At 48.8% G+C, this 26,816-nt stretch overlaps 1 protein-coding gene across 1 annotated transcript in view; it reads right to left on the reverse strand.

Moving 5' to 3' along the window:
* Nucleotides 1-26,816, reverse strand: part of HECTD3 (HECT domain E3 ubiquitin protein ligase 3) — a 376,275-nt gene that overhangs the window by 314,598 nt on the left and 34,861 nt on the right. The window contains exon 2 of the mRNA XM_086952299.1: nucleotides 16,310-16,470. Within this exon, the coding sequence (XP_086808425.1) occupies nucleotides 16,310-16,470 (161 nt within the window). The remainder of the gene's footprint in view (nucleotides 1-16,309; nucleotides 16,471-26,816) is intronic.

Below are 26,816 nucleotides of genomic sequence, written 5' to 3' on the forward strand. Positions count from 1 at the left end.
GTGATGGGCAAGGTCCAAGGCAGCACCAGCAGTGCACCATCAGGGGCATGAGGGCAGCCGGGTGCAGGAAGTAAAACAGTCAGGAGCCCAATGGTTTTCTATGGAGATCTGTCACTGCGAACAGAGGCTGCAGGCTCTGGCTGGAAAGCCAGTAGGGCTGAACCAACAATGTGGGAAGACCCTTGGTTCTCTTCTCCACAGTCCGGTGGAGACTGATGCAGAGGTGGCTTTAGACACTGGATTTTCTTACTGAGAGCAGTCATGGAGGAGGTGGGCCTACCTGCAGAGGGGCAAAACCACGTTGGACTCTTGCTCTGGAGGGCTGGGCAACTTGTTGACACCATTGGCTCACTCCAACTTCGGCCAGAGGCAATAGGTGCAGTAGTGACTTCAGGTGTCAGGTTTTGGCAGTTGCGGGGGCCTCATAGTATTCTCTTTCGGAGATGATCTTGAATTTTTTCGATGGCAGACATTTTCCCGGTTTCTGGAGTTAGCAGCTGGAGGACAAATAGACTTTGGCAAAGTTTTCAACCAGGTATGCAGACAAGCTGTCAGGGCTGGTACCAGGTCAGCGACTTCTTCACTCCTCTCTGCTTCTCTTCAGTATCCTCTTTCTTCTTAGGTTGTTAGGATCTTCTTCTCTGGTGCCAGGCACTCCCCTAAATACAGAATTTTGGGGCGTTAGGGGAGTGTAGGGTGGTAGCCAATGGGCTCGACCCTTGGGGTCACTACACCACCTATATGGCCACTTCTTGTGCGAAGTGGGCATAACCCAATTTCAGAATTCCTAAGTATGCCATCACAAAGATGTATATTTCAAAAAAACATTTATTTTATTTTATGGAGTTTTACATAGCGCAAACTTGAACCGGAGGTATTGGGAATCAGAGCGCTTTACACGAGCACCAGTTACGAAACATGAGGACACATTCATTTTTGTTGGGCACAGAGAGATTAAGTGATTTGCCTAGAATCACAGTATGTTGCGCGTCCTGCAGTGACTTGAACCCGGTTCCCCAGATTGGAGGTCGACCCCGCTAGCCGTTAGGCCAACTCCTCTCACCTCAGTGTAGCCCTCCTGAAGAGTGGTACTAGTCCGGAGGTGGCACGTCTAACTGGCTAGCTAAATTTCCCACCTATCGAGGTGCCAAGGGGGTCCTGGACAAAGGGGGCGGCGTCCTTTCTTGTGAGGAGATCCAGATTTGCATCACAAAGGCGGCAGCTCTTTGAAGCTGGCCAACCTAGGAAGGCTCATCCGCAGGCCATCCTGTGGGAGAGGGTGTTACACTCTCTTCCCGGAGATGTTTATGTTCTGGGCCTCCTAAGAGCAGAGGCTCTCACCCTAGGAGGTCAGAACAGAATCTCAGGTGGCAGACTGGCAGAAACCAGTCAAAGAGTACACAAGAGGCTGGTAGGTTTTCAGAGGGGACCTCTAACGTATTCTCTGGGTGCATGTATAGGTAAATCCATCACCGGACTCAGTGTGGGTTTATCAATACGATGTTTGATACCAAAACATTCCTGTTTTCAGTGAAGCCATCATGTAGCTGGGGAACTCATTTTCTTCAGTGTCCAGCACATGTTTAAAAATGGCTTTCCTATGGGGCGAGGCCAAGATGGCGACGGAGTGAGACATGTTTTGCTGTCCCTCCGGCGTCGATTACCGCTAAGCTTTGTTTAGCACCCCGAGCAGTGTGCTTTTTGGGAGCCCTCACCCCAGGATCGCTCTTTGCCATCCAGGAGAGCAATTGGGCTGAGTGGACGGGTCCCAGGAGGCGGCAAGACGGAGCAGGGGCGCCGCAACGGCTGCGGCGTAGAGCGGCCTAGAAATCCCTGCCCTCGGGTAGAGGCGGACGCCGGCGATGGGGAGCAGGCCTGCAGCAGGAGAGCGCCGGCAGAAGGATCGGGCACAGTGGTGACCCGCATCACCCGACGAGAAACATCGGCACTGCCGCGAGGCGGCCCCCCCATAACTTGCGGAGTGGAGCCCTGACTGGTCTTGGGCCCGCGCCTGGGGCAGACTGGCACGACGGAGCTGCGGCGCTGTAGAGGCCGTGGCGGTGAGCAGCCTGGAGGTCCCTGGCCTCGAGATCGGGCCGGCGCCGGATCTTGGGAGCGGCCCTGCGGCGGGCGAGCGTCGGCGGAGGGTCGGACACTGCAGTGACCCACCGCGCTCGTACAGCACCCTTTCCCCCTCTTGATCCTGCGCTGTCTGCCACCGCGGTCCTCCACGAGGTAGGGGGAAGGAGAGGAGGATCTGCTTTGGCATGCAGGGGAGAGCGGTTTGCTGTGCAGTGTCCCGACCGGTCTTCAGCCCACGTCTGGGGGTGACCGGAGCAAGGTGCCACACGGCTCGATGGGGCCCCCGGACTCGGAGGGGACGCTCTTCCCCCGCTTGGCTGGCGTAGGTGCTGTGGCGTGGGACCGCCATTGAGGGTCGGAGGCCTGGGCACAGGTGTCTGCCTGTGGAGCGCCATCGCTTCTGGACTGCGGCTGGGGCTCAGCGGGGGTCCCCCAGGCCTGGAACAAACTGGAGAGACCCGGCCCCCACACCCATCTAGCTCGCAGAGGGACAGGAGCTGAGAGTTGTTGAGGAGCGGGGCACTGACTGATGCTGGCCTCTGGGCCCTGGGGGTCCGGACGCGCAGGGGCTCGTGGCTTGGCTGCCCTCGGGCGACTCGGGCCCGGTCGGGGCGGGGTGATCCACCTTCCTGTGGGCCGCAGCGGAGCACGTGGGCGTCTGACCTGAGCGGAGTATAGTTTGTGGCCTGGACGAAGGGTTCCCTCCCGGAGGTCTACCGAGCAGGAACGCCAGCCAGAGTTGTTCGTTAGGGTGGACACGCATGATATCCAGGAGCTGTTGTTAGCGACAAGGGTGGCTGGGATGGCAGCTACCCAGCGGAAAGGGAAGCCTGGCAAGGATGGCCCGTCCAAGGGATCCCGGCAGCCACCATCTCCTGGGATGAGCGCCTCACCTGCGTCAAGGGACGATGAGGCTCCAGCTACCAAGGCGTTCATGATGGAGCTTTTCGCCTCCATTAAGGAAGATATCTCCGAACTACGTTCCCAGCTGGCGTCTGACCTCCGCGAGGTAAGGAGGGATGCGGACGGTATCGGTGAGAGGGTAGCCACCTTGGAAGATCACGACTTGAATGTGGCGAACGATGTGCACCAGTTGCAACAAGATGTGATTCGGCTCACAGAGCAAAACCTGGAACTTCAAGCGCATGCGGAGGATCTGGAGAATCGTTCCCGCAGGAACAACATCCGCATACGATCGGTGCCCTGGGACGGGTAGTCTGGTGATCTAAGGGGCTATGTCCTGGTGCTATTCCTACAGATCTTGGATGATGAGGAGCTCAGCGAGATCAAGATGGACAGGGCACATAGGGTCGGGCTGCCTAGGCGTGGGGGGGGGCCCTCCGCCGGACATCTTGGTATGTGTCCACGATTTTCAGTTGAAGGAGCGCATCCTGCGGAAGGCCCGGGAGACTCCATCATTGCAGTTCCGGGGGTATTCATCCTCAATTGTATCAGGATTTGGCGGCGTCAACTCTTCAGAAGAGACGTGAGTTTCGCCCTGTGACCACCTTCCTGAGGGAACGCAACATTGCTTACTCCTGGGGCAACCTGTTCCGCATCATTTTCCGATGGCAAAATCGGCTTGCGCAGATCAGGTCACTGCAGGTGGCGAAGGACCTCTTGGGCATTAAAGACACGGATCCTCATCCTGGGAGCAGTGGCTCTCCATCGCGGAGACGGCGGCGGTCCTCCTATTGGCAGAGAGTGGGCGGAGAGGTGGAGCGGAGAATACCGGATCGAGCGACCAGTCTCAAAGAGAGGGGTGAGGCTGTGGCTTCAGTCGCATCGGCCACTCTGGTGAACTCCAGCTTGGCTCCGGGGCGGCGTGAGCCGCGGAATGTGCATTGCCTGGCGTCGGAGGGACATGATCCTGCAGGTACCGTGGGTATATCTGTACTTAGTGGGAAGACACCTCGGTATGTGGTCTATGGGACGCACCAAAAGTTGTCCCGTCCTCGCCCCTTGGAGGACTTCCTGGACCTCTTGGACTGCCACCCTCGGGAGTAGTTTGGTACTCTAGTACTTCATGTCCTCTTTACACTTTCTGCTTGTTCTATTGGTTTTGGATCTGTGTTGGGGTCCCTTTGGGGGGTGGGGGGGTTCTGTGGGGAGGTGATGGGGAGTTGAAGGGGGGAAGGGGAGGTGGGGGTGGTGGTGGTGACGTGGATGAGTGGTGGAGTGTACGCCTGGCACGCGTGCGGATGGTTGTGGTGTGCATGGGATGGATGGGATTAGACTTGGGGACTCTGAAGAACTTCTATCTGGCTGGTGGAGGCTGGGAGGGCTCTTTGGGACGTCATCCTGCTTTTTCTATGGTTGGTGGAGTTGGAGGCGTGGGAGGGGAGAGTCATGAGGTGTTTGTAGCGAGGGTGGGTTTGTTGTTTAAGAATGCCTCTTAGTATTGGGACATGAAATGTTAAAGGCTTGAATTCCCCGCATAAGCGTCAGAAGGTATGGAAGTATGTGATTGACCATCAGTTGGATGTTGTGGGTCTCCAGGAGACTCATTTGGCGCGCAAGGATGAGCTGCGTCTCCGGCATAAAACCTTTCCCCTAATATATAGGTCATCGGCATCCACGAAACATAGGGGGGTGGCTCTTCTCTTCCGAGCAGCGCTGCACTTTCAACCTGTGGACGTACGCAGTGACAAGGATGGTCGCTGGCTGATGGTGAAGGGTCTTATTCATGGGAGGCTGTGTACATTTGTGGTGGTGTATGTTCCCAATGCTGGTCAGAATGGGTTCCTACAAGGCTTACTGCAGAAGGTGGGTGACTTTGCTGAGGGACACTTGTTCTTACTGGGGGACTTTAATTTGGTGTGAAACAGAGAGATAGACAGCTCTGGCCCCCACAGGGCCGACACAGGTGTGTTCTCTGCTGCAACACAGCGGCTGGTGGGGGAACTGGGTTTATTTGATAGCTGGCGCTCCACACACCCCATGTCCTGGGACTGCACATTCTTTTCGCATGTTCACCACTCCTATTCGCGGCTGGATCATATTTTCCTAAGTCAAGCCCTTAGGGGAGATATCCTCGACTCTAGCATTTTTCCATTATCAGTCTCCGATCATAGTCATCTCGTGCTCAACGTACGCTGGTCGCCGGCTGGGGACGGGCAGCGGAAATGGTATTTCCCAGCTTCGGTGGTCAGGGACGATACCTCAAACAAGGAATTGCGGAGAGCCATCAGGGATTTTTTTGTTCTCAACCCGGTGTCTGATACTTCGGTCTCCACTACCTGGGACGCCGTTAAAGTGTCGATCAGGGGCACCTGCTTGGCCCTCAATGCACATCTCAATCGGATGCGGCGCCGGGAGCGGGAGGAGTTGGAGGCAGAGTTGGCGGTCCTCGAACAGGCCCATAAACTTAACCCCTCGAGGTTGACCCTCCGGCCATTGACGGCGGTTCGGGGGAAATTGAGGGCCCACTACAATAACAGGGTAGAATTTACACTGTTGAGGCAGAGACGACTATCATATTCCCATGGGAATAAGGTGGGGAGACACCTGGCTCGCCAATTGCGGGATAAGAGGGAGCGGGAGTATATCGGAGGGATTCGCAATACGATGGGTGATTTGCAGTACCGTGACGAATCTAAAGCTGTCATTTTTGGCCGCTTCTATGCAGATCTTTATGCCGGGGAAGTGCTCAACGCGGATGACCAACGGGAGTATTTGCGGCGCCTACCCATTCCACAGGTATCTAAGGAGTGGAACGAACTACTGGAGGCTCCGATTACTAGGGAGGAGGTACTTGATGCCATCAAAGACCTGAAACTTCACAAGTCGCCCGGTCCAGATGGCTACACCGCCCTTTTTTACAAATCGTATGCCACGGAGGTATGCGATTATTTTGTTTCCCTTTTTAATGACATGGCTAGTACCGGCTCTGCAACCGGCTCCCTTGCTGAGGCTGTGATATCGGTTTTGCCTAAGCCAGGGAAGGATCTCGCCGTTTGCTCCTCATTCCGCCCCATAGCCCTTCTTAACATCGACGCCAAACTATACTCCGCGATCAAAGCACACAGGCTACAGGACTTAATGCCAGCGATTATACACCCAGACCAATCAGGGTTTATTAAGGGGCGCCAGACCCACGACAACACACGAAGGGTGGTTCACTTGATAGAAAAGGCCGACAGGTTTCAAATCCCGGCGGTACTCGTGGGTCTTGACGCTGAAAAAGCCTTTGACCGTGTGAATTGGGGCTTCCTGTTCAATACCCTGATGGCTTTCGGTTTCTCGGACAAGTTCATCGCTATGGTGAAGGCGAATTACTGCAGTCCCCGTTCTCGGGTAGAGGTGAATGGCCATCTTTCAGCGTTCTTCCTGCATTCTTGCGGCACTAGGCAGGGCTGTCCTCTTTCCCCCCTGCTCTTCGCGTTGAGCATTGAGCCGTTCGCGATGGCGGTGCGGGAACACGAGGGGATCCGGGGCCTTCCGTTTACCAGGGAACAACATAAAATTACGCTCTTCGCGGATGATATCTTGTTCTCTGTCGCGGATCCGGTACACTCGCTGCCGTGTATTAGGGAGGCCTTGTTGCGTTTTGAGGAGGTGGCCGGCTTCAAAGTCAATTACGACAAGTCATATGTCCTGAACCTTACGCTTTCACAGTCGGAGGTGGCCATTGGCCTGGGCCACCGGCTCGATTGTTTATCTGGGGGTCCATCTGACGCCGACAATTGGGAAGTTGTTCTCGGCTACTTTCCCACCTTTATTAGCGAAGACGCGAGCGGATTTAGAACGGTGGAAACCTAAATACTTATCGTGGCTAGGCAGAATCCATGCCATTAAGATGGTCCTTCTACCTAAATACCTCTACCTCTTTCAGGCACTGCCTATTCCACTCGACAGCGACTTCTTTCGACGCCTTAGGACCCAGATGTTACGGTTTGTAAGGCAAGGGGGTCGGGCGCGATTCTCCTTCGCGGTCTTGCGACGCTCACGGAAGGAGGGAGGCGTGGGCCTTCCTGATTTGCATCTGTATTACAAAGCGGCACAACTAAGAGTACTGGTGGAGTGGTCCCAACAAACATCGGAGAAACACTGGCTGCACATGGACCGGAGTGTCGCTGGCGGATCAGTCTGGGACTTGGCCTGGAAACCCAAGAAGGACCGACCGCCGAACGCCTACATTAGTACCCCAACTAGTACCACTCTGAAGGTTTGGGATACACTGGCCGCTGATGAGCGCTGGACCACGTTTCCTTCCCCGTTCACGCCTTTACATTTTAACCCAGCCTTCCCGCCGGCGCTGCGGGAGGGGCCTTTCGATGTATGGAGGGAGGGTGATTGCAGGGCTTTGACCCATCTATTTCATGGCCATGAGCCCCTCTCCTTTGCAAATTGCATGAGGGACTACGGTGTTCCACCGTCGGAGCGATATCGCCATCTCCTATTACTCCACTGGGCCACGTCACCTGAGGTTCTTGAGGCGGCTACGAGACCCCCGTCGCCCTTTGAGACCTTCATACTCCGCACATCTGCCATGAAAGGGGTCGTCTCCTTTATTTACCAGCTCTTGCTCACCTCAGCGGTGACGCCTCGTCCCCGCTACATGGGGCATTGGGAAGAGATCTTGGGGAGAGATATCTCCGATAAAGAGTGGTCGGCGTTGTGGAGGGATTTAGCTGCGTTTAATCATTCGTTACATCTGAGGGAAGCCCACCTCAAGACGCTCATGGACTGGTACCTGTGCCCAGCCAGACTCCATCGCATATTCCCGGTCACCTCTGACAGGTGCTGGAGAGGTTGTGGCCTACTTGGGGATTTCCGCCACATTTGGTGGGATTGCCCGGTTATTCGACCGTACTGGGAGGAGATTCTCTGACATATCAAGGATATACTTGGCTATCCTGTGGAGGACTCTAAGGCCTCTGTTTTGTTGGGCCTTCGTGAGCCAGACCTTGAGTATCAGACGCGCGCTGACAAACAGATTCTGTGGCTCTGCCTTGGAGCTGCCAAGCTTACTCGAGCCGTCGCCTGGAAAAAGACAGAGGCGCCGGCAATTTCCTTATGGCACGCACGGCTCTGGAGGCTGCTTAGCATGGAGAGAGTGGCGGACATTTTCCTGGGTAATTTCAAGAATTTCCAGTTCCGGTGGGGCCCCTTGATTAGCTATCTTTCTAAAGGTCTGCCTTCTGCGGTCTGTCCAGCCTCATTGCGGTCACTGCACCTCTTTCAGGTTTAGTGTGGGATCCGTGTGTTTGAATGGCATGTCTGAAGTCACCACCACCAGGGGGGGGGGGGGGGGGGGGGGGGACACTGTTTAGTTTCTTGGTTATTGGGTTGGTTGCGGCACCCACAGGGAAGTCCAAGGCTTTTCAATCTGGATACGAGGATTTCCTGGGCACAGAAGACCATCCATCTTTGGCTTTACTTGGCGCACATTGCCCTGTAGCAGTTTGCTCCGGCACTATTGCACTACTGCCCTATGGCATTGACTGCATTCGGACTCGATGCAACTTTGCTACCGTAGAATGCCGCTACTATTTGCTTTCTGATTGTGCCCCCTGCGTGGGGAGTTGTGCGGGGTCACCGCTGTTTTTCTTTGTGCTCCTAAATCATAAATAAAGATTTTTCCAAAAAAAAATGGCTTTCCTGTCCACTTGCACTAGCAGTAATTGGACTGACCGGCACAGGGGCATATCTGCTCATGCAGGTATGCCTTCACATGTGATATTCATCACCCTGCCTTTGGGCCGTCAGGCCTGCTGTAAGATGACTTGCAAATATCACATGGGGTGATAGAGGAAATGGCACACAGAGATGTGTGGCATGTCGTGTTTTCACTTTAGTCTGCACCAAGACACGCAGCATGCATTGGCAGCATTGCATGTGCTTGGTGAAGGGATCCCTTAGGGTAGCACAATTTGTGCTACTGCGCTTAGGGACCCGCTTTAGTACTTCGGGCCCTAGATACCAGGTCGAACATTTACTAGGGGCTTACAGAGGTTGCTAAAGGATGTGCCAATTGGGGAAACAATTGTATAGTTTAATGGAAATAACAGTGGAGGACACTTTGGTGAAAGTTGCATCAAATAACAGGCAACAAAAAGTTGGGGGTACTATAACAAGAGCCCAGCTCCCTACAGAGACTAACAAAGAAGATCTGAGGAATGCCCAGAGGCAGAATTCTTTTATACAGCTACCAGAAATTATGTCCGCGACTAGAGTATGCCTGATAATCTTTGCACATTGCCATAAACTCCACTCAGTTATCCACTGGCAGCTACTGCAGCGACTTAAGAGTAGGGTAGGAGTGATGTGATTAAGGAACCCTAGACAAGGGTTCTATCTGGCAGGGATTTTCAACCTCTGTAAACAATTTAGTTGAAGCTCCCAAACTACGATATGCATTTTGGTTTAATCCAAATGGAAGAACACAAATTCCATAGCTGCTTGGACTTGGACAGGGCAAGGAAAACCAAAATAAGCTTGCAGATCTTCGAATGAAAATACCCCTTCACTACCATCAGCGGTGCAAAAGGAGATTTCATGAATAAATCTGCATTTTTACAGTGGTCACTGCTTGCAGATAATTTCTCAAGGCCCAAGTCGAAAAACTCGAATACCAGGTGGGACATTACCAAAAATATTAATTGGAGACAACTATTCCAAATGATAAACAATCCTAATGAGATAAATTCGGAGGTCAATCCATATTTTCACAATATCCAAAAAGAAACCAGTTCACATCACTGAGACAAACTAAATAGAACTTCTTGAGGTTAATAAATGAAAGCACCATAAAACAAGCAATTGCAATACAACAGGTCTCGCATTCATGTGAGTTTGAGCTATTGGCATTGTAAATGACAATGCCTTTTAGTTATGTTTTACAATGCCAATAGCTTAAACTCTTGCAAATGCGAGACCTAGTGCAGAATTTACATCACACACATTTGACCTACCTAAAGACATCGCTGAGTTGCCCCCTTCTGGCTCCCACGGCCCCTGAAGAGCTCCCCGTTTGCTACGAGTTAAACAAGTCGGTAGTCATAACTACGCATGAGAGAACCTTTTGCCCTCCTGTAAAAAGTGAAAATCATTCAAGAAAATAGTGCTTACAGACTAATGAAGACGTACCGTGTAACAACCAAATTAAAGAGGTCCAGTCCTCATGTGAGGTTACAATTGAAGCCATGGTGGGACTAACAAGCCTATCAACGAATCAAAAGCCAGCATTTACAATGGACAATGACACAAGCCAATGACAAATATGGGGGGAGTTTCAAGTACATACTCCAATCCAGTCCAGCATGGCTCGCAGAGCAGCGCATGCGCTGCCCAGGCTCAACCTAAAAAACATGTTCCGACCTCAAAATCTCTGTTTCAACTGTATGTCCTTATTCCGACTTTCTATTTGAATCCAGATGATACACTGGGCATGCTTGTGATCTCATGAGCCAACAAGTGTGTCGCCACTTTGCATGATGCAACATGTGCATGAGTAGTAACGTTTTCTAAACTTTACAAAGGATGGTCTCCACTATTGGTTTTGCCAATGCTAGCACATTATTAACAAGCATTAAAAATGCAATAGGTCTTGCCTTTGATTAAGTTAAAGCCATTGTCATTGTAAATGGTATTTTATTGTAGCTTTGCATTATTTAGTGTATATTTGCGATGTATTGTAGTTGTATGTAGTTTAAATCGTGTTGTTAGCTGTGTTGTAGTTTAAAGCATAACGTTAGTAGGAAAACAGCAGTGTTTTAGATTTGGGAGGTGAATGAATTGAAGAATAGTATGTGTGTTAATTTCGTATAGTGAGGATTACAATAACATGAGGCAGACGAAAGGGGCGAGGGGAGAGCAAATATATGCACACATCACAAATATCCACTAAATAATGCAAAGCTAGAATACAATACCATTAGTACAGCAAATGACTTTAACTTAATCAAAGGCGAGACTTATTGCATTTTTAATGGTGGGGGGGGGGGACGGTCTCCAGAAGGAAAGCACAGTCCCGTTTGGCCAGGATACACCAAAAACAAACAGGGAAGCGGTCTGTCTCTTCCATGTAAACAGACCTTTCCCTTCACTCCTCAATTTTTGAAGCCAAGTAGAGAGGGCACTGATCGAGCGGAAAGGCCAATAGTCCTAAGAATGAATGCGCCTAACCCTGATTGGGTAGTATTAAAAGCTCATTTTTTGGGAAGCAAAGGCCTCAGGGTATTTCTCACTCCTATCGTTTTGTTATCCAAGGGAACTGAGAGACAGGCAGATTAAGTCCTTACTAGAGAAGGATCACACAATGCATTCACACAGGTGAGCAGAGATCTTAAGTTGCCGCATGTCAGGCTTCATTTGCTTGTTTAGCTCCTTGGGAGTGCATTCTAAGAACACGCGCAAAGTTTACAAAAGTGCCACAGCATGTAAACTTGTAATATCCCACCACCACCAGTCTACCCTTGCCACGTGAAAGACCAGTGTGGAGGCAAACGCACATGTAAACATGCAGCCGCGCTGAAAGTGTACGCCATAAAAAAAGGGGAGCGTGTCCTACACCCGTACCTCGGATGTTACTCCCCAAGGCTGTTAGTCCTCAGCAATCATGAAGACGTGGGTTCTGTGCTGCTGCCCACCCTCCATGACAAAGGGGGTTTAAAAGCCACTTCTCCAAGAGGAAGCAGGCACACACGAGCCCACCTGCAGCCCCGTGATGATGCTGTGTGTGCTCGCAGGGAGGGCCGGCCTCCCAGCCTGCCCCGGGACAGAGGGGTAGCACCGCCGCACCAGGGTCGCTTGGGCAAACAAACCCTGCTCGAAACTGTTTTCCCGCAGCACAGCGCCGAGCTCACTGCTGAAGTGCATATGTACAAAGCAGAAAACCAAACCTCTGCTGGAAGAAAAACTTTGCACCGGGCAGCTGATCTCTCACGGATACTACTGCGAAGGGTCCAAGTCTGAGGTCACTAATTCTGAGCAGTCGGATAAAGGCACTTGGATTCTGCGAAACAACGTGCTGGGCTAGGATCACACACTGATGAAACTGGAGAAGCCGGGATTAGAAGGAGGGGGGCATCCAGTGGGTGCACAGTAATCGGAACTACAACAGACGGATGAGTAATAGACAAAAGCAGAAATGTGGAGAGGAATGCAGGCGCACGCTTAAAACAACGGGGTGATACGGGGTACATTGTTTGGGGGGAATAAATAATACGGCCGAAAAGAGTACATCGAGGAAGGAATTTTAGGGGCTGTGGAGTGAAGCAAATCCTACTTCAAGCGCGGTGAAAGCAAATCGTGCAGCAAATCGTGCGGCTAAATAATTAAATAAAGAATCTACGGATGGCAGAAAAAGCACGGTGAAAGCAAATCGTGCAGCAAATCATAATTAAATAAACAAGCGCGGTACTCAGCAAGACCTAAAAAGCTGTCACCACACCACGCCATTGTACCAATGAAAACAAGCATTGGCATAGTCAATAGGTCTCGCCTTTGGGAATAATTGGCTTTTACATATGCTTTTTGTGGGACCGTACTGCATTGGGAGACACACTGGGCAGAATCTTTACTCGGATGATCAGTGTCTTAAAGGTCATTTTTCTCGCACAGACGCAAAATGAATTTACTCTCTATCTCGCTCAATGGAAATAGTGTTTAAAAAATATTTCGAAACATTTGGTGAGTTACAGATCATAAAGTAATGAACAAGTGTGCTTATGCGCTGGGCGGAGCTATATCTGGTGCATCAGGTGCAGTAGCACTGGGTACCAGGAGTCTGAGACAGCATCTGAACTCCAGCCATGGCTTTATTTTTATAACCAACCAGCAAAGCGGGTGCCTATTTTGTCTTCTTGCACCAGTGCACCTGGCACCCTTACTGCCCTTCCTACACCTGCCTGCAGTAAAACACAGTTTACTGAATGCCGTGACTGACTCTGGGAGCTGTGCCCTGACATGCTGTTATCATTTTTTTTTATGGAAGTGCTTACTGCTTTGCTCATCATTCATGACAAATTATGTCCAAGACAGTTGAGTGTGAAACATTAAAAAATGTGTGACAAGGTTTGTGAGGATTGGCATGAAGTTTTTATTAACGCTTTAAAGCAGCATCCGGATTTTGTGAGCGATATACAATCGCATCATAATCTATGAAATATTATTACATAAAGGAGGGGGGAACCAATACTTAGATTTTTTTCTAATTGCTGTAAATTCCATACACATTTTTTTGTTTGTTTTATATAGTGCGAACTAGTCCTAAAGGTAGGAGAGTGCTTTACACGAGCACCAGTTGCTTTACAGACGGACACATTCATATTTTTTGGAGAGGCAAGTTAAGCATGCAAACAAAAGAAGGACTAAACTGGACCAGGGCTTCCTTGGAAAAAGGGCGTGAGGGGCCATTTTAGAATGGTAATTGTTAGGCAACTGTGATTGACAAGATACTTAAAAATAAATAAAAGGAGGTTGACATCTAAATGAATGGCAATTATTGTTTTTCCTGCTACTGAAAATAGTAAAAGCGACTACAGTAAATTATTTCTTTAAAGGAATGTATGTAAACTCCTTAGCATAATTTTTTGTTGTGTGCACATATGTATTCCTAGTTACCCTTCTTGTTCAAAATATAATGACTTCACTCCTTGCATGCCTCTGACCAGCTATGCAGCTGTTTAAAGTGAGTTTCTCTGGTGACGTCACTCCAGAGGCAAGCCCTGCGATCGTGTCAAAAGGGAGTCCATCTATTATATCTAAACCAGGAAACCCTTTGGGCGTATGTTAAACAGCCCGACTCAGTCTCGCGTTTTTCTGCAAAGGCACCAATCCGCCCCTTTATGATGCCATGTTGAATTGAATATGTAGAAGCACCGTAAAGTGGTTGCCTTGTGATGTATTTTGTTTTTTATTCTCCTAATGATATATTCATGAAACCATTGCACAGCGGGAGGGGGCTGAGCTGTGCACAGATGGCACCGGAGACAGCTGTTGTTGTGGCGAACGGGTCGGGCAAGTGGAGAAGATGCCAGTGATGCGGACATAGAACCCCGCCACGTAAGCTGCAGTGCGGGCCATCCATGGAGCACAATACAGGTTGCATTGAGGACAGGCTCAAGCCAGGCAGCCTGCTCCCGAGGCTTCACTTACTGGAGTCCTTGCAGTGTCAGTGACAAGCTGTGCGGCACCATGCTGTAAACGAGCGCACGCCTAGGAAGCGCCTCGCGGGGGGGAGGGCTTTGAGATTCCCATCGGGGGAGGGTGCGAGCATATGGCGCTGCGCACTCCCGCAAGGAAATGGCCAAAATGTGCACGTGCTGCATTGAAAGCAATGCAACACGTGCACGTTTTTGCCTAGAAAGCTGAGATCTCAAGAGATCTCTCTCCTATGCAGCGCATGCGCGCTGCGTAGGCGAGACCTAAACAGAAAGTGCTCACCCAGCAATTAGAAGGCACTGTGTCACGCCGTGGAGTAAAAGATCCAAATCCCAGTGGGCGTGGCCTAAAGAGGACATGGGGGGCAAACAGGAGGGACTAAAAACCCTCCAGTGCAATCAACGAAATATGTTTAGCATAATTACTGACGAGAAACAACGCACGCCAATGAAACTTGCAGGCGGAGCAGAGACATTACTTCTGGTACCATATTGATTCCAAGAAGCCCTCGCATGGTGAAGCAGCGCATGCGCGCTGCTAACACCAGGCGAGACCTAAAAAGCATACATTGCGAAAGCCAATTGCGACAGTCAACAGCACGCTGACAAGGAGCAGCAAAAGACATGAGATGGCCATGGTGGTGGCAAGCTGGGGGAAGCTGGTGAGTAGCTAGGAGCCGAGAGGGGGAATAATAATTCAAAAGCAGGCAGACAAAAAGCAAAGTTGGGGGGGGGCAAACTAATGCAGTCAACAAGCAGCTGTCTTGATCAGGGCGGGCGGGGAGAAATGGAATGGCAGAAGAGCAATGGAATGTAAGAAAAAAAGTGGAGTACAATTGGGGGGGGGGCAATAGACAGCAATACAGAGCACGGGGCATGGTGTGAAGGAGAAAACAGCACACATGTGAGAAGGGAAGAAAGCCAGGAAACAAGTGTAGCCTCTGAAGTACTAAAAGGAAATGAAAAAGGCAGTTCCCTTTATGGAAGAAGTCATCCAATTAAAAGGATGGTAAAAAAAAGCCATGCTTGATGGGATGGACAAGTACAAGAGGGAGGAAAACCACTAATTAAGGAGGAAGTAAATGAGAATGACAAGCAATTCAAGTAACAATATTCAATGGACTTACTCAAAGTCCATTGTAAGTACTTGCATTGTCCACAATTGGTCTTTAGAAAACAGGCAGCTAACACACACCTAGCACGAGAAAGCATGCAACAGAATAACAAGAAACCTGTGACTAAAAGAATTCAAGTCAGAAAGAGAGAGATGAAGTTAGACTTCCATATTAGACGGCCACATTATACAGGCTAATGGAAAAATAAGGAACCAATAAGGTACCACAGAAACAAAGTCTTTTAAATAGCTGAACAGATACTACATTCTGAAATGTGTGCTTGAGGCATGTTGAGGGGGACTTCTATTATATTCTCATTAATCTGCGAAGTCCCCATTTGAAGCAAGGACACTTTTACAATCTTAGAATTACAGGGCCAACATTTCTCTTCGTTGGGATACAAGAAGAGTCTGTCTCTTGTACTCCACCCTAAAGATGGTGAGGGTCTAGAGATTTGTCAACTGAGACACTTGGATGTTGTGTATTACACATGTAGATGCATTCCAAATTGATAGTGTTTCTTTTTTTTACTTTACTGCTGGTAACCCTGCTTAATGCACTGATGTGATCACTACTGGCAGTCTTGAGTGGACTATCACATTTCTTACAGTAGCTCAGGATAATTTTAACTGAACATAAATAGCTCTTGTTACAGAAAAAAATGGAGACCCCCTGTCTAGCTGTTTAAAAACTAGGCCTATATTGCAAACTTTATGTTATTAGTTCCACATTGCCATATGTCATGGGTCTTTAAATAGTACACAATCTTGCCTGCCATCAGCTGTCTAAAACGTATGAGCCCCAGTTTGTTGGGATCACATGTACGAAGTGGGCTAGGGAACATGGAAAAAATATTCTTCCAGAGAGAAACAACTTTCGGCTCAATAGTAAACATTTATATATTATTCAAACATTGGCCAAGACAGGGAAAAACAGGTTTTCCTTCATAAACCAATATTAAGAGAGGAGTCAGTGTAGCTACTTCTTGCATAAGCAATCACCTACTTGCTGACTGGCTTGTAATCCATGCCGAAGAGAAGCTGCTGCCTCTGGATCCGGTCAGGGGAGTCCACGGGCACCAGTCGGTCACCGCCCTCTGAATGCCTGCACAGGAGTATCCATCCTTCCTCCAGGTCGCAGCCAGTTGCAAACTCCTCCAATTGTTTCTGCAGACACAACACCCAAGAAGGATTAATGTGATGACAGTGCAGATGTGCTTATTAAATAAGAAAACAATTAAATGTCCTGGCTGCAGTAGTCCAGTACAACAACATTACTTATCCTGGACAGTGCAAAGGCCACAGCCTGTTTCACATAGTGGATGCGCTTAAGTGGAGCCAATAGATGGACTTAAGACTGTGAGGTCAATGAAGATGGGCTGTATGATCCCAATCATTTCAATCTCTATTTGCAGTACCTCATGGTAACGCTGCTCCCCTGGCCAGCATCTAGGGTCTATAGGTGCTCAAAGAATGCATACTTTTACCACAAAGAAAAATCAAACAGTAAGTGGGCAAGTTTAAATGGCTTTCATATCAAGAGAAAAGAGGTAACCCCTTCAAGTAGTTAAAAAATGTCCAGGGCATAAATTTCACATATGAAGCCACCCACAACAGACTTCCGTCTATGCTCTCTGCTTAAGAGCAACAATCGACATTCACGCAGCCAATGTGGTCAGGTCGATTTAGATATGTCAAAATGACCAAAATTCAGAGACATCACCATGGTTACCATATCTTGAGGGCCACTAAATACACGAGAGGGAGAGCATATGCACACTAGACTAGGGGCATGCCAGCCTCATTCAACAGAGCCATAATTTGATATACAAAAAGCAAAGACAGCACAGAAAGAACAACTAGAAAATATCCGATAGTTGACAATTAGGAGTAAACGTGGTAGTAGCGGTTACCCTCTCTAGCCAACCTCTCGCACTGCCTTTGCTAACTCTTATCACAGTGGAGATGAAGGCAGTGAGATCAATAGAAACCAGAAACCAGACTGAGTTCTAAGAGCCTAGTTTGTAGTTGCCAATTCCTGGCCCTTTTGCAGCGAATAAGAGACAATTGAGGGAATAAGGGTGGGACAAGGAGTCAAACGTGATGTAATCAGGACCAAAGGTAACATAATGTATCATCATCATCATCAAAAAATACTTTATTTGGTTGCCAAAACCATCAAAGTGTACAATAAAACATCAGAGTAGCATATTAAAATCAGTTAATATAATCATGAAAAATACATTCTTAAACGTTTGTTTCTCATTTCATTATCATCGCGTGAAACTTCGGAGAGAATAATCACAAAATAGCGCAGAATGGGAAGTTACTACATCCACTGCATACATACAAAATGATCTTTGGGAAATATAAAAGCGATTAATTAAAAATGTAGCACAGCAAATCAGAGTACAGTAAAGAATTCATAAAGTGCAGAAATATCAAGAGATCAGCAGGTCCCAAAGAGCCCAAATTGAGTCGAAAATATGACAACACAGTACGAAAATTGATAAAAGGAAGGTACCTACGAAATTTGTTAAAACCTAATTTTATAAATTTAAAAAGATCTTGACAGTCAGTGCAAGCTAGTTGTTCAAATAGGACGACTAGGTCAGAATGGTCATCACCACAGTAACATGTATTTGGGACAGGCTGCTATCGGCAGGTGTGGCCAAGAGATTCGTAATTAGGTAGGGTGGCTTAACCTTTTAGGTATGACTAATTAAAAATATAGCTAGGTCAGGAACTTCGCTCGTTTGAGCCAAATGTTTAACAGGAAGCGGCTGAAAGTGAATACAATTAGACCATAACTATCAGTTTAAAAAATTCGCTGGGCAGTTGAATAACGGATGCTCCCCAAGTACAGGGGCACTGAGCGTATCCACCTTCAGTATGATAAACAATACCCCAAACAGAAGAACAAAATGTTTTCCTCTGTTTCAGGGGCCAGATTGCAGGCTGGGCACATGTCGGAGGCCTTGCTGCTGAATGCCTTCAAGAATTAAGAATAGGTGAGCAGGAGGAGGAGCCAAGACGGCACCCAAAATGGCAGCTTAGAAGCCCGGCTCCGCCGCTCGCCCTCTCCCTCCCTGGCATCCTACAATTGATCCTGAGTCTACACCATACCCCCACGCGGCTGAGGTAGCGCGATGCCCGACCGTGCAACTCCAAGCTCGCAATCTCCTCGGATGGCCGAGAAACATCGTTGCAAAGATAGCGGCCTGTGCCAGCTGTGAGCCGGGACCTCGAGCTGTAACGTGGCCGGGGTGGAATTGAATAACAGCGGCCGCGGCCGAGTGGAGAGGACCGGTGGGGCCCCCCCTCCCCCGGAGTTCCCGGCTTGTGTGTTTTTGCTGGCAGACGCGAACGGAGGGCGGTGCAAGTGCTCGGAACCTCGCGGCACGCATCTGGCTGCTTTTCTCTACGCATGAGGTCCCGAGACCAGACGACAGTCTTGCCGCCCGCATTGGTCTTCTTCGTTGGGATGCCCGGGGTAACCTGGCCCTCAGTGAGACCGCCCGCCGGCCGCGGCTGGCGTCGGATTATGGATCTCCCCCGGGCATGGCGGGTTAGAGGTTTGTGAAGCAGTATTTCTGATGATCCTCCATAATTTCGCTCCAACCCCAACACAGACTACCTGGTGATACCGAGACCCCGGATGCCTGATACGATGTTTACTATCTTGCCTGGGCGGTCCCCAGGGGCGAGGAACATTGCAGCCGACGACGTCGGAGAAAGGGAGTACACACTGGGAGATGTCCTTTTGGCTATCCATGATTTTCATTCCTCCCTGGGCCGTATATTGTTGGCCCTCCACAACTTGCTGGTGTCTATTGTTCCTGATATTGGACCTGGGGGCACAGATGGGAGTATGGAAGGTCGGGCGCCTGTCGATGTTCAGTTATTTGTCACCATGGACTCCCCTGGGCGTAAAGTGCTGGATTTCAAGAACAGTGAGCCCGCCGACCGGATTTGCACGACCGACATTCTTTTTGGATTTCTGACAGATGTGCTCGCCACCAAACAGCAATGCCGGGTCCTTTCACTATTGGACAGTGGTTACTGGCGAAGCGATTTTGTCACTGATCGTCTGCCTCCGCTGGGCCCCTGGGTGGCTCCTAAGAGGAAGGTTTGGTCACCGAGATTGCCTGCCTGTGGAATTGCTGTGCTGGAATGTTTGTTTACTCTTGCTCGGACTGGCCAGGGATGAGCATCGCATAATTGTTTTCCGGACCTGTTGACTCTGGTGATGACGCGAGACTTTGCTCATTATTGTGATTGTGGGGGTGTGAGACGGACACATGATGATAGCTGCTTCCTTTTCGGGGAGCTTACATTCTCTCCTGGGATGCGGTGAGATGGGGGGGGGGGGGGGGAGGCAGGGGACGGGTGCAAGGGTCCTCCTCCCCTTTTTCCGTAACTAGGGTTTTCGTGGGCGGGGCGACAGGCACGCCTATAGGGGGGGGGGGGGGGGGGTGAGCCGTAGCCTTCTGCTGGTATGCAGGGTGGTGATTGGGGGATGGGGTCTTTTTTTATTTCTCTTTTGTTCTATGGCCCTTATTCTTTTTCTTTATCTTCGTTCTTTCTTTCTTTGTTTCTTCTAACCTTTGCTTGGATGGGGGGGTCCAGTCTTGTTCTTTTTGGGGCTGGGATTTTGCTATGTGCGCTTGCGTCCCTTTTATAATGCTTGTTGACCCTACGGGTAGACATCGAGTTCGCGCGTAGTGATTGTAAGCTGACATCTTCTGATTCGCATGTTTTTAAGGCAACCTTTAATTCACGCTTGTATAGAAGGCGAATATTCTATTCCGCGAATTGCTCTAAATATATTTTGCTTGATTGCATGTCCACGGATCCTTCTTCCCTTAGTACAAAATGGAATCCTCTTCTATCCTGATATTTAGTGGACACGCTTCCATGTCAATCCTGTTTTATCGATTTGCTGTGGCTCCGGCCCTGGAGATGCTGGACGGTGTTACTTTGCTCTGTAATGGTTTAGACTCTATCTAGCGGCCGGCCTGAGAGGTTGTAGGCCCATGCCTGTATTGGTCTGAAGCGATATCTCTGAGGTTTTCCGAATAAAAGAAAATAAAAAAAAGAATAGGTGAGCAACCCAATATACCCTTGCGGGCTTGGGCAGATAATCGATTGAGGAAAATGGGCCAGCAAGTCACTTTATTTGTGTTATCAATTCTCAGCAAGTTAAGGACTCTAATTGATTGAGAACCCACACTATTATGAATTGGTAGCTGAGGATAATGAATTTCTCTAATACAAGAAGATAATGTTACCACACTAACATCATAAATGAATACAATGACCAGGTATTTAGAGTCAAGAGATTAATATTTACTTAAGGACAAAAAATTAATTAATGATAAAATAGGGTACAAGAAAAATGCATTTCAGATAACAGGGAGTGTATTATACATTAGAAAGTAAGTCTAAACTGCTAACAGGTAATGACACAATGACTTCAAATCAAAAGAAAATCAATCGTGGTTGGTGAATCACGTGCAGAATTAGACACAGTTGTCGACGTTTCGGTCTTTGCGGTATTATTTCATAAGACCATCATCAGGACATGGGTTTAGTGCATTTGGGTAGTGACCCTTTAAAGCTGTGTGACATACACTACCTATTTAGGTCAGTGATGCTAGTTGAAATAAGTCAATTGGTGCCAACACTCTGTCGAATTTAGAGACAGGAGCTTCAAATGAAAGGAAGCTTTAAGTATTCTTTCGAAAAACCGAACAAAACTGGTTCAAAGGCAGCTGATGCGTTGTCACGATTTCAGAAGTCTAGAGCACGGAGCAACTGCGTTGTCCACGTCGGCAGCCGACTGCCTGGGGCTGACCGGACTCAAATCCAGTAAGCTAGTGGTTTCAACAGTGCCACATCCGAAATACGTTTTATACCTGAATCAAGGAAAGGGGGGATAAAATGAATGCTGCTCGGGACTGAGATTAGTAATCTTATAAAATTATTCTCGATTACAGCCAGTTTCTTGGAATCAGAATAACCCTAAACTTCGGCTCCAAAAAGTGCTGCACTTGGAGATATAGCAAGAAATGCCTAAAAGGATGGTGAAATTGAGCAGGAATATGTCCTCTTATGAAGTCGAAGACAGGTGTTAGCTCTATGTGCTGTTAGGAGGGAACTTTTGTTGCCTTGGGATTCCCATTTGAATTTGTCAGACAGTTCCCTCACTTCTTTCGTGCTCTTACTTCCCAAATGTCCAGATTGATCTGGGGCGGCAAGCAGCCGCGAATCAGCATGCGTACCCTTATGCTCCCTTATAACCAAGGAGGCTTTGATGTTCCGAATTTTCGGAGATATTACGACTGTGCGCAGGCTCACTTTGCTGCATACTGGCTTCACCCCCCTCCATTTATGGCCCCCCTGGCGGTAGAAGATGGCTACATGAGGTTGACGCCGCCGTCGGGCTATCTCTACGCCGAATCCAAAATCTCAGACCGCGACCCCAGCACAGTGGATTGCACTATACTCGCCTGGAGACGCCTAGCTGACACTTTAGGCACACCCTTTTTATACTCGCCTCTGATGCCGCTCGCTCACGATCCCAGACTCTGGGTGGCCTGCGAGGAAATTGGACGCAAGATGCTCACGCTCCTGGCGCTACACACATGGGGAGATCTTTACCTCCAGGGTACTTTTCGAACGTCTCCACAGTTTTTTGGCGATGAATCTCCTTCCGTTATGGGCACCTTTCTATATGTGCGCTTGCGGCAAAACGTGAAGGCAGTCACCCCTAATTTCCCAGATGAGCCTGAGACAGTGCAGCCCCTTCATTCCCTCCTCCAGACCGAGGCACCGAAACACGTTGTCTCGTTACTATATAAACACACACAGGCGGCGGGTTCCCCACCTGCGTTGCGGACGAGGCAAGACTGGGACGCCGACCTCCAGACTCCAATGACTGACGAACAATGGGCGGAGAGCTGTGCTCATGCCGTGGCAGTAACGGGCAATGCGCGCCTCCGACTCATACACTACAAATTTTTGCACAGGCTTTACTACACGCCAGCTAAACTGCATTGTTTCCGCCTCCGGGAGGATGACAGGTGTGCCCGCTGTGGGGCCGAGGGTGCGGATTTTTTCCACCTTGCGTGGTCGTGTCACGACGTGGCTGCTTATTGGGAGGAGGTATTCGCGGCCGTGTCAGACATGATCGGGGTGTCTGTGTCCCCCTGCCCGAATATAGCATTGTTGGGGCAAGCCGGCCTTACCCTGCATTATCCTGCAAGCTCACCGCAAATTCTTTGCTCTGAGCTTCCTTATAGCGAAGCGCCATGTGGCGTGTCGCTGGGGGCGGTCGCGCCCCAAAATTCAAGGACTGGCTTACGGCAATGACTACTTGGCAAGACCACTTGCATAATTACGCCGAACTCCTTCCCCACAAGTCGAGGCCTAAGGACATATGGGGCCCGTTTACAGCGTACCTCCTGCGACTCCAAGCCCTTGCGCAACCAGATGCTGACGCACCGGGAGATGGGGAGGCTTCTGGGACCACACTTCTAACATAGTACGCCGAAGCGCTGCGCTGGGGTCTGTGGGGTTGGTTGCTTTGGATGCTCTGCTGCCCACATCTCTCCCTGCTGCGCAGCGTTCTCCTCAGTCCGCCCTGGTAACGTACTACACCTCTGCCACCTTTGCTTCACCCGGAATGAGCGCTCTGCACGTTTAGATACTGCACCAGGCACTACCCTTCTATAGGCTGCTTCTACTTCCCCCCCGCCCTCTTTAAGCGATAACCTGCTGTCGGATTTGTGACCTTGATTCACCGTGAGGGAGAGACGGACAAGCCGCGTTGGCCACACTTGCTTGTCGAACCACACACTAGCGATGTTGTTGACTGTTGTTTCTTTGGGGGAGGGAGAGGGAGAAAATCAAATGGAAAATGAAAACCTCATGCACTCTCTGCTCTTTATTCGTTGTCAACTCAGCTTTTCTAGAATGCTGCCACACACAGCTCCCTATAGTTCTAAACGCGGCCGGCCCTGAGGGGTTGTAGGCGGCTTGCTGTGTCAGATGTCATACTCTTCATTAACATACTTTTTATTGGACTGCTGGGATTGCTGCCGGCCTGCAACCGCAGGATGTAGGCGTTTACAGCTGTGTACTTACTAATTGCATCAATAAAGGTTTTTACAAAAAAAAATAAAAAAAATAAAAAAAAATTGTCAGACAGTTTCACTCCCGAATAAATCAAAACAGAAAACCCTATCAAGGGGTTCGCTGGCAACCTTTGCAGTGCTACTTCTAGTTGTGCCTTGACCTAAAACCATGTGTTATGTTTTTGACACATTTAATTTAAGACCCCTTGCCGTGCAGAACTCAGGAAACTTATCGATCAGGTTTCGAAGACCCATAATGGTTTTGAGATGAAATGCGAATCATCTGCAAAAAGAAGTACAGGGTGTTTTCCCCTATCTAAGACGGGAGAATCATTCTTGCATGCCATCAGTGCCTTAACCACATTATTAACATGCAGGGTGAACAGGGTAGGGGTGGGGACGCACCCCTGGTGAAAGAATGAGTGGTAATTTTGTCCCGGCTAACCCAACAGACCTGGACGTAGTTCTTTTCATGTAATCTAGCTATGAGACTGATCAAGCTAGGGGGGGATGAATTTCTACGAGCACTCTCCAGAGATTCTCACAGGGGACAAGGTCAAATGCAGCAAGCAAGTCTACAAAGGCCACATCTAAACTTTGGTTGCTGAGCAGTGCCCATTTTCAATATATATGAGCAAACCTAAAGACTTGGTCAGAGTTAATTGCTTTCGCTCGAAAGCCTGCTGGGAGTGGGGACAGGACTAGTTCTTGATTCATCCAGTTTTGGAGTTTATGAAGCAGCAGTCTTGATAAACCTTTCTGCAAGTTGTTCATTAGGCTTATGGGCCTATAGTTGGACTGAGTGCAGGCGTTGTTGCGTGTTTATCTAGGTTCCTGATCGATACTGTGACCTTATGCCCCTATTCGGCTATAAATCCATTTATTCCCTATATTGGCATAACCGTTCAAGTGCGATTTTCTGAAAAGTCATCTCTGGCCTCACACGAACAGAGCCACATTCCAGCATAGTTCCCTCTGCCACTTCCTTTGCGACCAATCAGTGCAATGACAGAGCAGCAGTCACTATCTGATATTCCTAGATAACACTCCGAGTTCTTCAACAAGATAAAAACTTAGCAAACCTGGAAATCCCCGCTTGCTGTGTTTTGATTAGTAATGGAACTCTAATGAGCAACTGATAACTGTCACTTCCTAGTGACATCTTTAATTGACGTCTTATGTCCAGCAAACTTGCGTCAAACCCGGCACCTGTCAGGTATAAATATTACCAACGTTGCCTTAAGCAATCCCCGGTTAGGAGCTGTTGTGAGCTGCGAGCTACTGATGCTGGCTGCCTGCATGACCCTGTGTTGGTAAATCTAGCACTCTGTCGCTGCAGCCTGCTATCCAGTGGTGGTGAAGCTGCTGATACCATTATCGCTGCCAAAGTGCGAGCTATGGTGCAGTACGCTTAAGGAGCTGAACAGACGTCCCTCTGCGAAGACATCCAGCAGATTCCAGCTGCCCGCGGACGCTGTCCCCCCTCCTTCCTCGACGCGCTGAAGAGAAGCCGCTGCCTTTCTCGTGCAGAGAAATCCAGTCCCGGCGCTTCCGGTTTACCCTCGCGGGTGACTGGGATATCGAGAGAGACCCCTGAAGGAGATACCACTCCTCCATCATTCTATTCAGAGGTATGGTGTTGACTAAACCCTTAGACGAGAATTCTTGAAACAAACCTTGGCAAAACCAACTTAACTTAAAGCTACTTACTTACTCCCCTTTCACGTGTTAGGCTTCGGTCAGGCACACTGGGGTAGGCTTAGTTAGAAGCACCAGTTGAGTATGTTAGCCTAATGTATATATGACTGTATATATGTTTTATTACTTTTAAACCATTGTATGGCTAAGAAACCATATCAATGCTTTTACAGTTCTATTTCGCAATCCTTATCTTACTGTACGTACTTTTTATAATAACAATTATTGCAATTGTGGCAATACATTTCTCTTGTACGAGAAGAAAGACTGTTCAATAAATGTTAACCCTTTATTGATACACGCCCGTCTCTCTATTCTCTACATCTCGTGAAAGTAAACTGCACTAGACTGACTGAGTGAAATATATGTCTATTGTTTCACACGACCCTAGAGATCGACTCTTGATCTGAGGAGCAAAGTTGTCATGTTGCACGGTTGTTGGAAAACTGAATCCCTTCTTGTCTGTGCCAAGGAAGCTGATCACTTCCTATGCAGAGAAGAAAGTTTCCAGTGACCTCTGAGCTAGTTGGTAACACAACCCAATTAAGTTTAGCATAGTCAGTGGAGGCCTGGAATATAAGCAGTTCCACGTCGATACTACTGTTTATGTTATTCCAATGCGCAGGGCCTAGTGGGAAACTAGGAACTACACTACATGGCGCCCAACGTTTGGTAAGGCGATAAACTAACGCAAGACTTATAGAGTAACTCAGTCGTGCATATTTCACACCCCTTTCTCCCGTAAATACTCCAATAGACGTCTGGAGTGGGTGAAAGGTTAAAATCCGCCCGACCTTAGTAGGAAGAGATTCCTATGTAAAGCTCTGGTTTATTCAACGTTGAAGGATACAGTGTTCCAAAATATTGTGCACCTAATCTTTGTCTCCTTGGAGACCTACTCTGCAAAACTGCATTTATAGAATGTCAGTACAAAACAACGGCACCACTGGGGCCGCAGTAGATGCGACTCAGCAGGGTCCCGAATACACAGACCCGGATGCTATTAACATCCCGGCACACTTAAGAAAATCTATAACGTTAAAACTTATAGAAAACGGACTGACACCTCTAGGTGGTACAGTAGTCTTCGTGATAGAGGCTCACGAGTATCGGCAGGCAGAGGTATTCTATTCATGGATAAACTTTCCAGCGGTAAACGCTAGAACAAAAGAGTTTCACTATTACAAAATAGAGAAACCTCCGGAAGAGTACGCTCCTTTCGAGGAGATTGAAATTCCACTTAAATTTCAAGAGCACCTGCTCTGGTTTAATGGCGCCCTAAAACACAATGATCACATAACCAGGCTCGGTCCACTAGGTAGACCAGGAGCCACGTGGCCGGTTCTAGCCAGCTACACACCACATCCTGACATTGTAAAAATGTCTAAGGAAGAGCTGTTAGTACAGCTCAAAACACTAATTAAAATACATAGGCAATTAGTCCAATATGTAATGCGGACTGCAACAGTCCAGCCAGCTGTTAATACACCACAGCTGACCCCTCATCAGGGGAACACAAATAAAATTACACCACAGAACATACAGTCATGTCTTGGTAAAACACCCGTAAAACGGGAACAAATTCCTTTTTGGTTAGCACAGAAAATCACTCAAATAGAGGCAGTATTTCCTGATACTACCCCTATTGAGAAACACAGAATCATGACCATCTGCCTT

The sequence above is a fragment of the Lissotriton vulgaris genome, chromosome 1_1 (genome assembly GCF_964263255.1).
Source record: "Lissotriton vulgaris chromosome 1_1, aLisVul1.2, whole genome shotgun sequence".
In the NCBI taxonomy this organism is placed as follows: Eukaryota; Metazoa; Chordata; class Amphibia; order Caudata; family Salamandridae; genus Lissotriton; species Lissotriton vulgaris.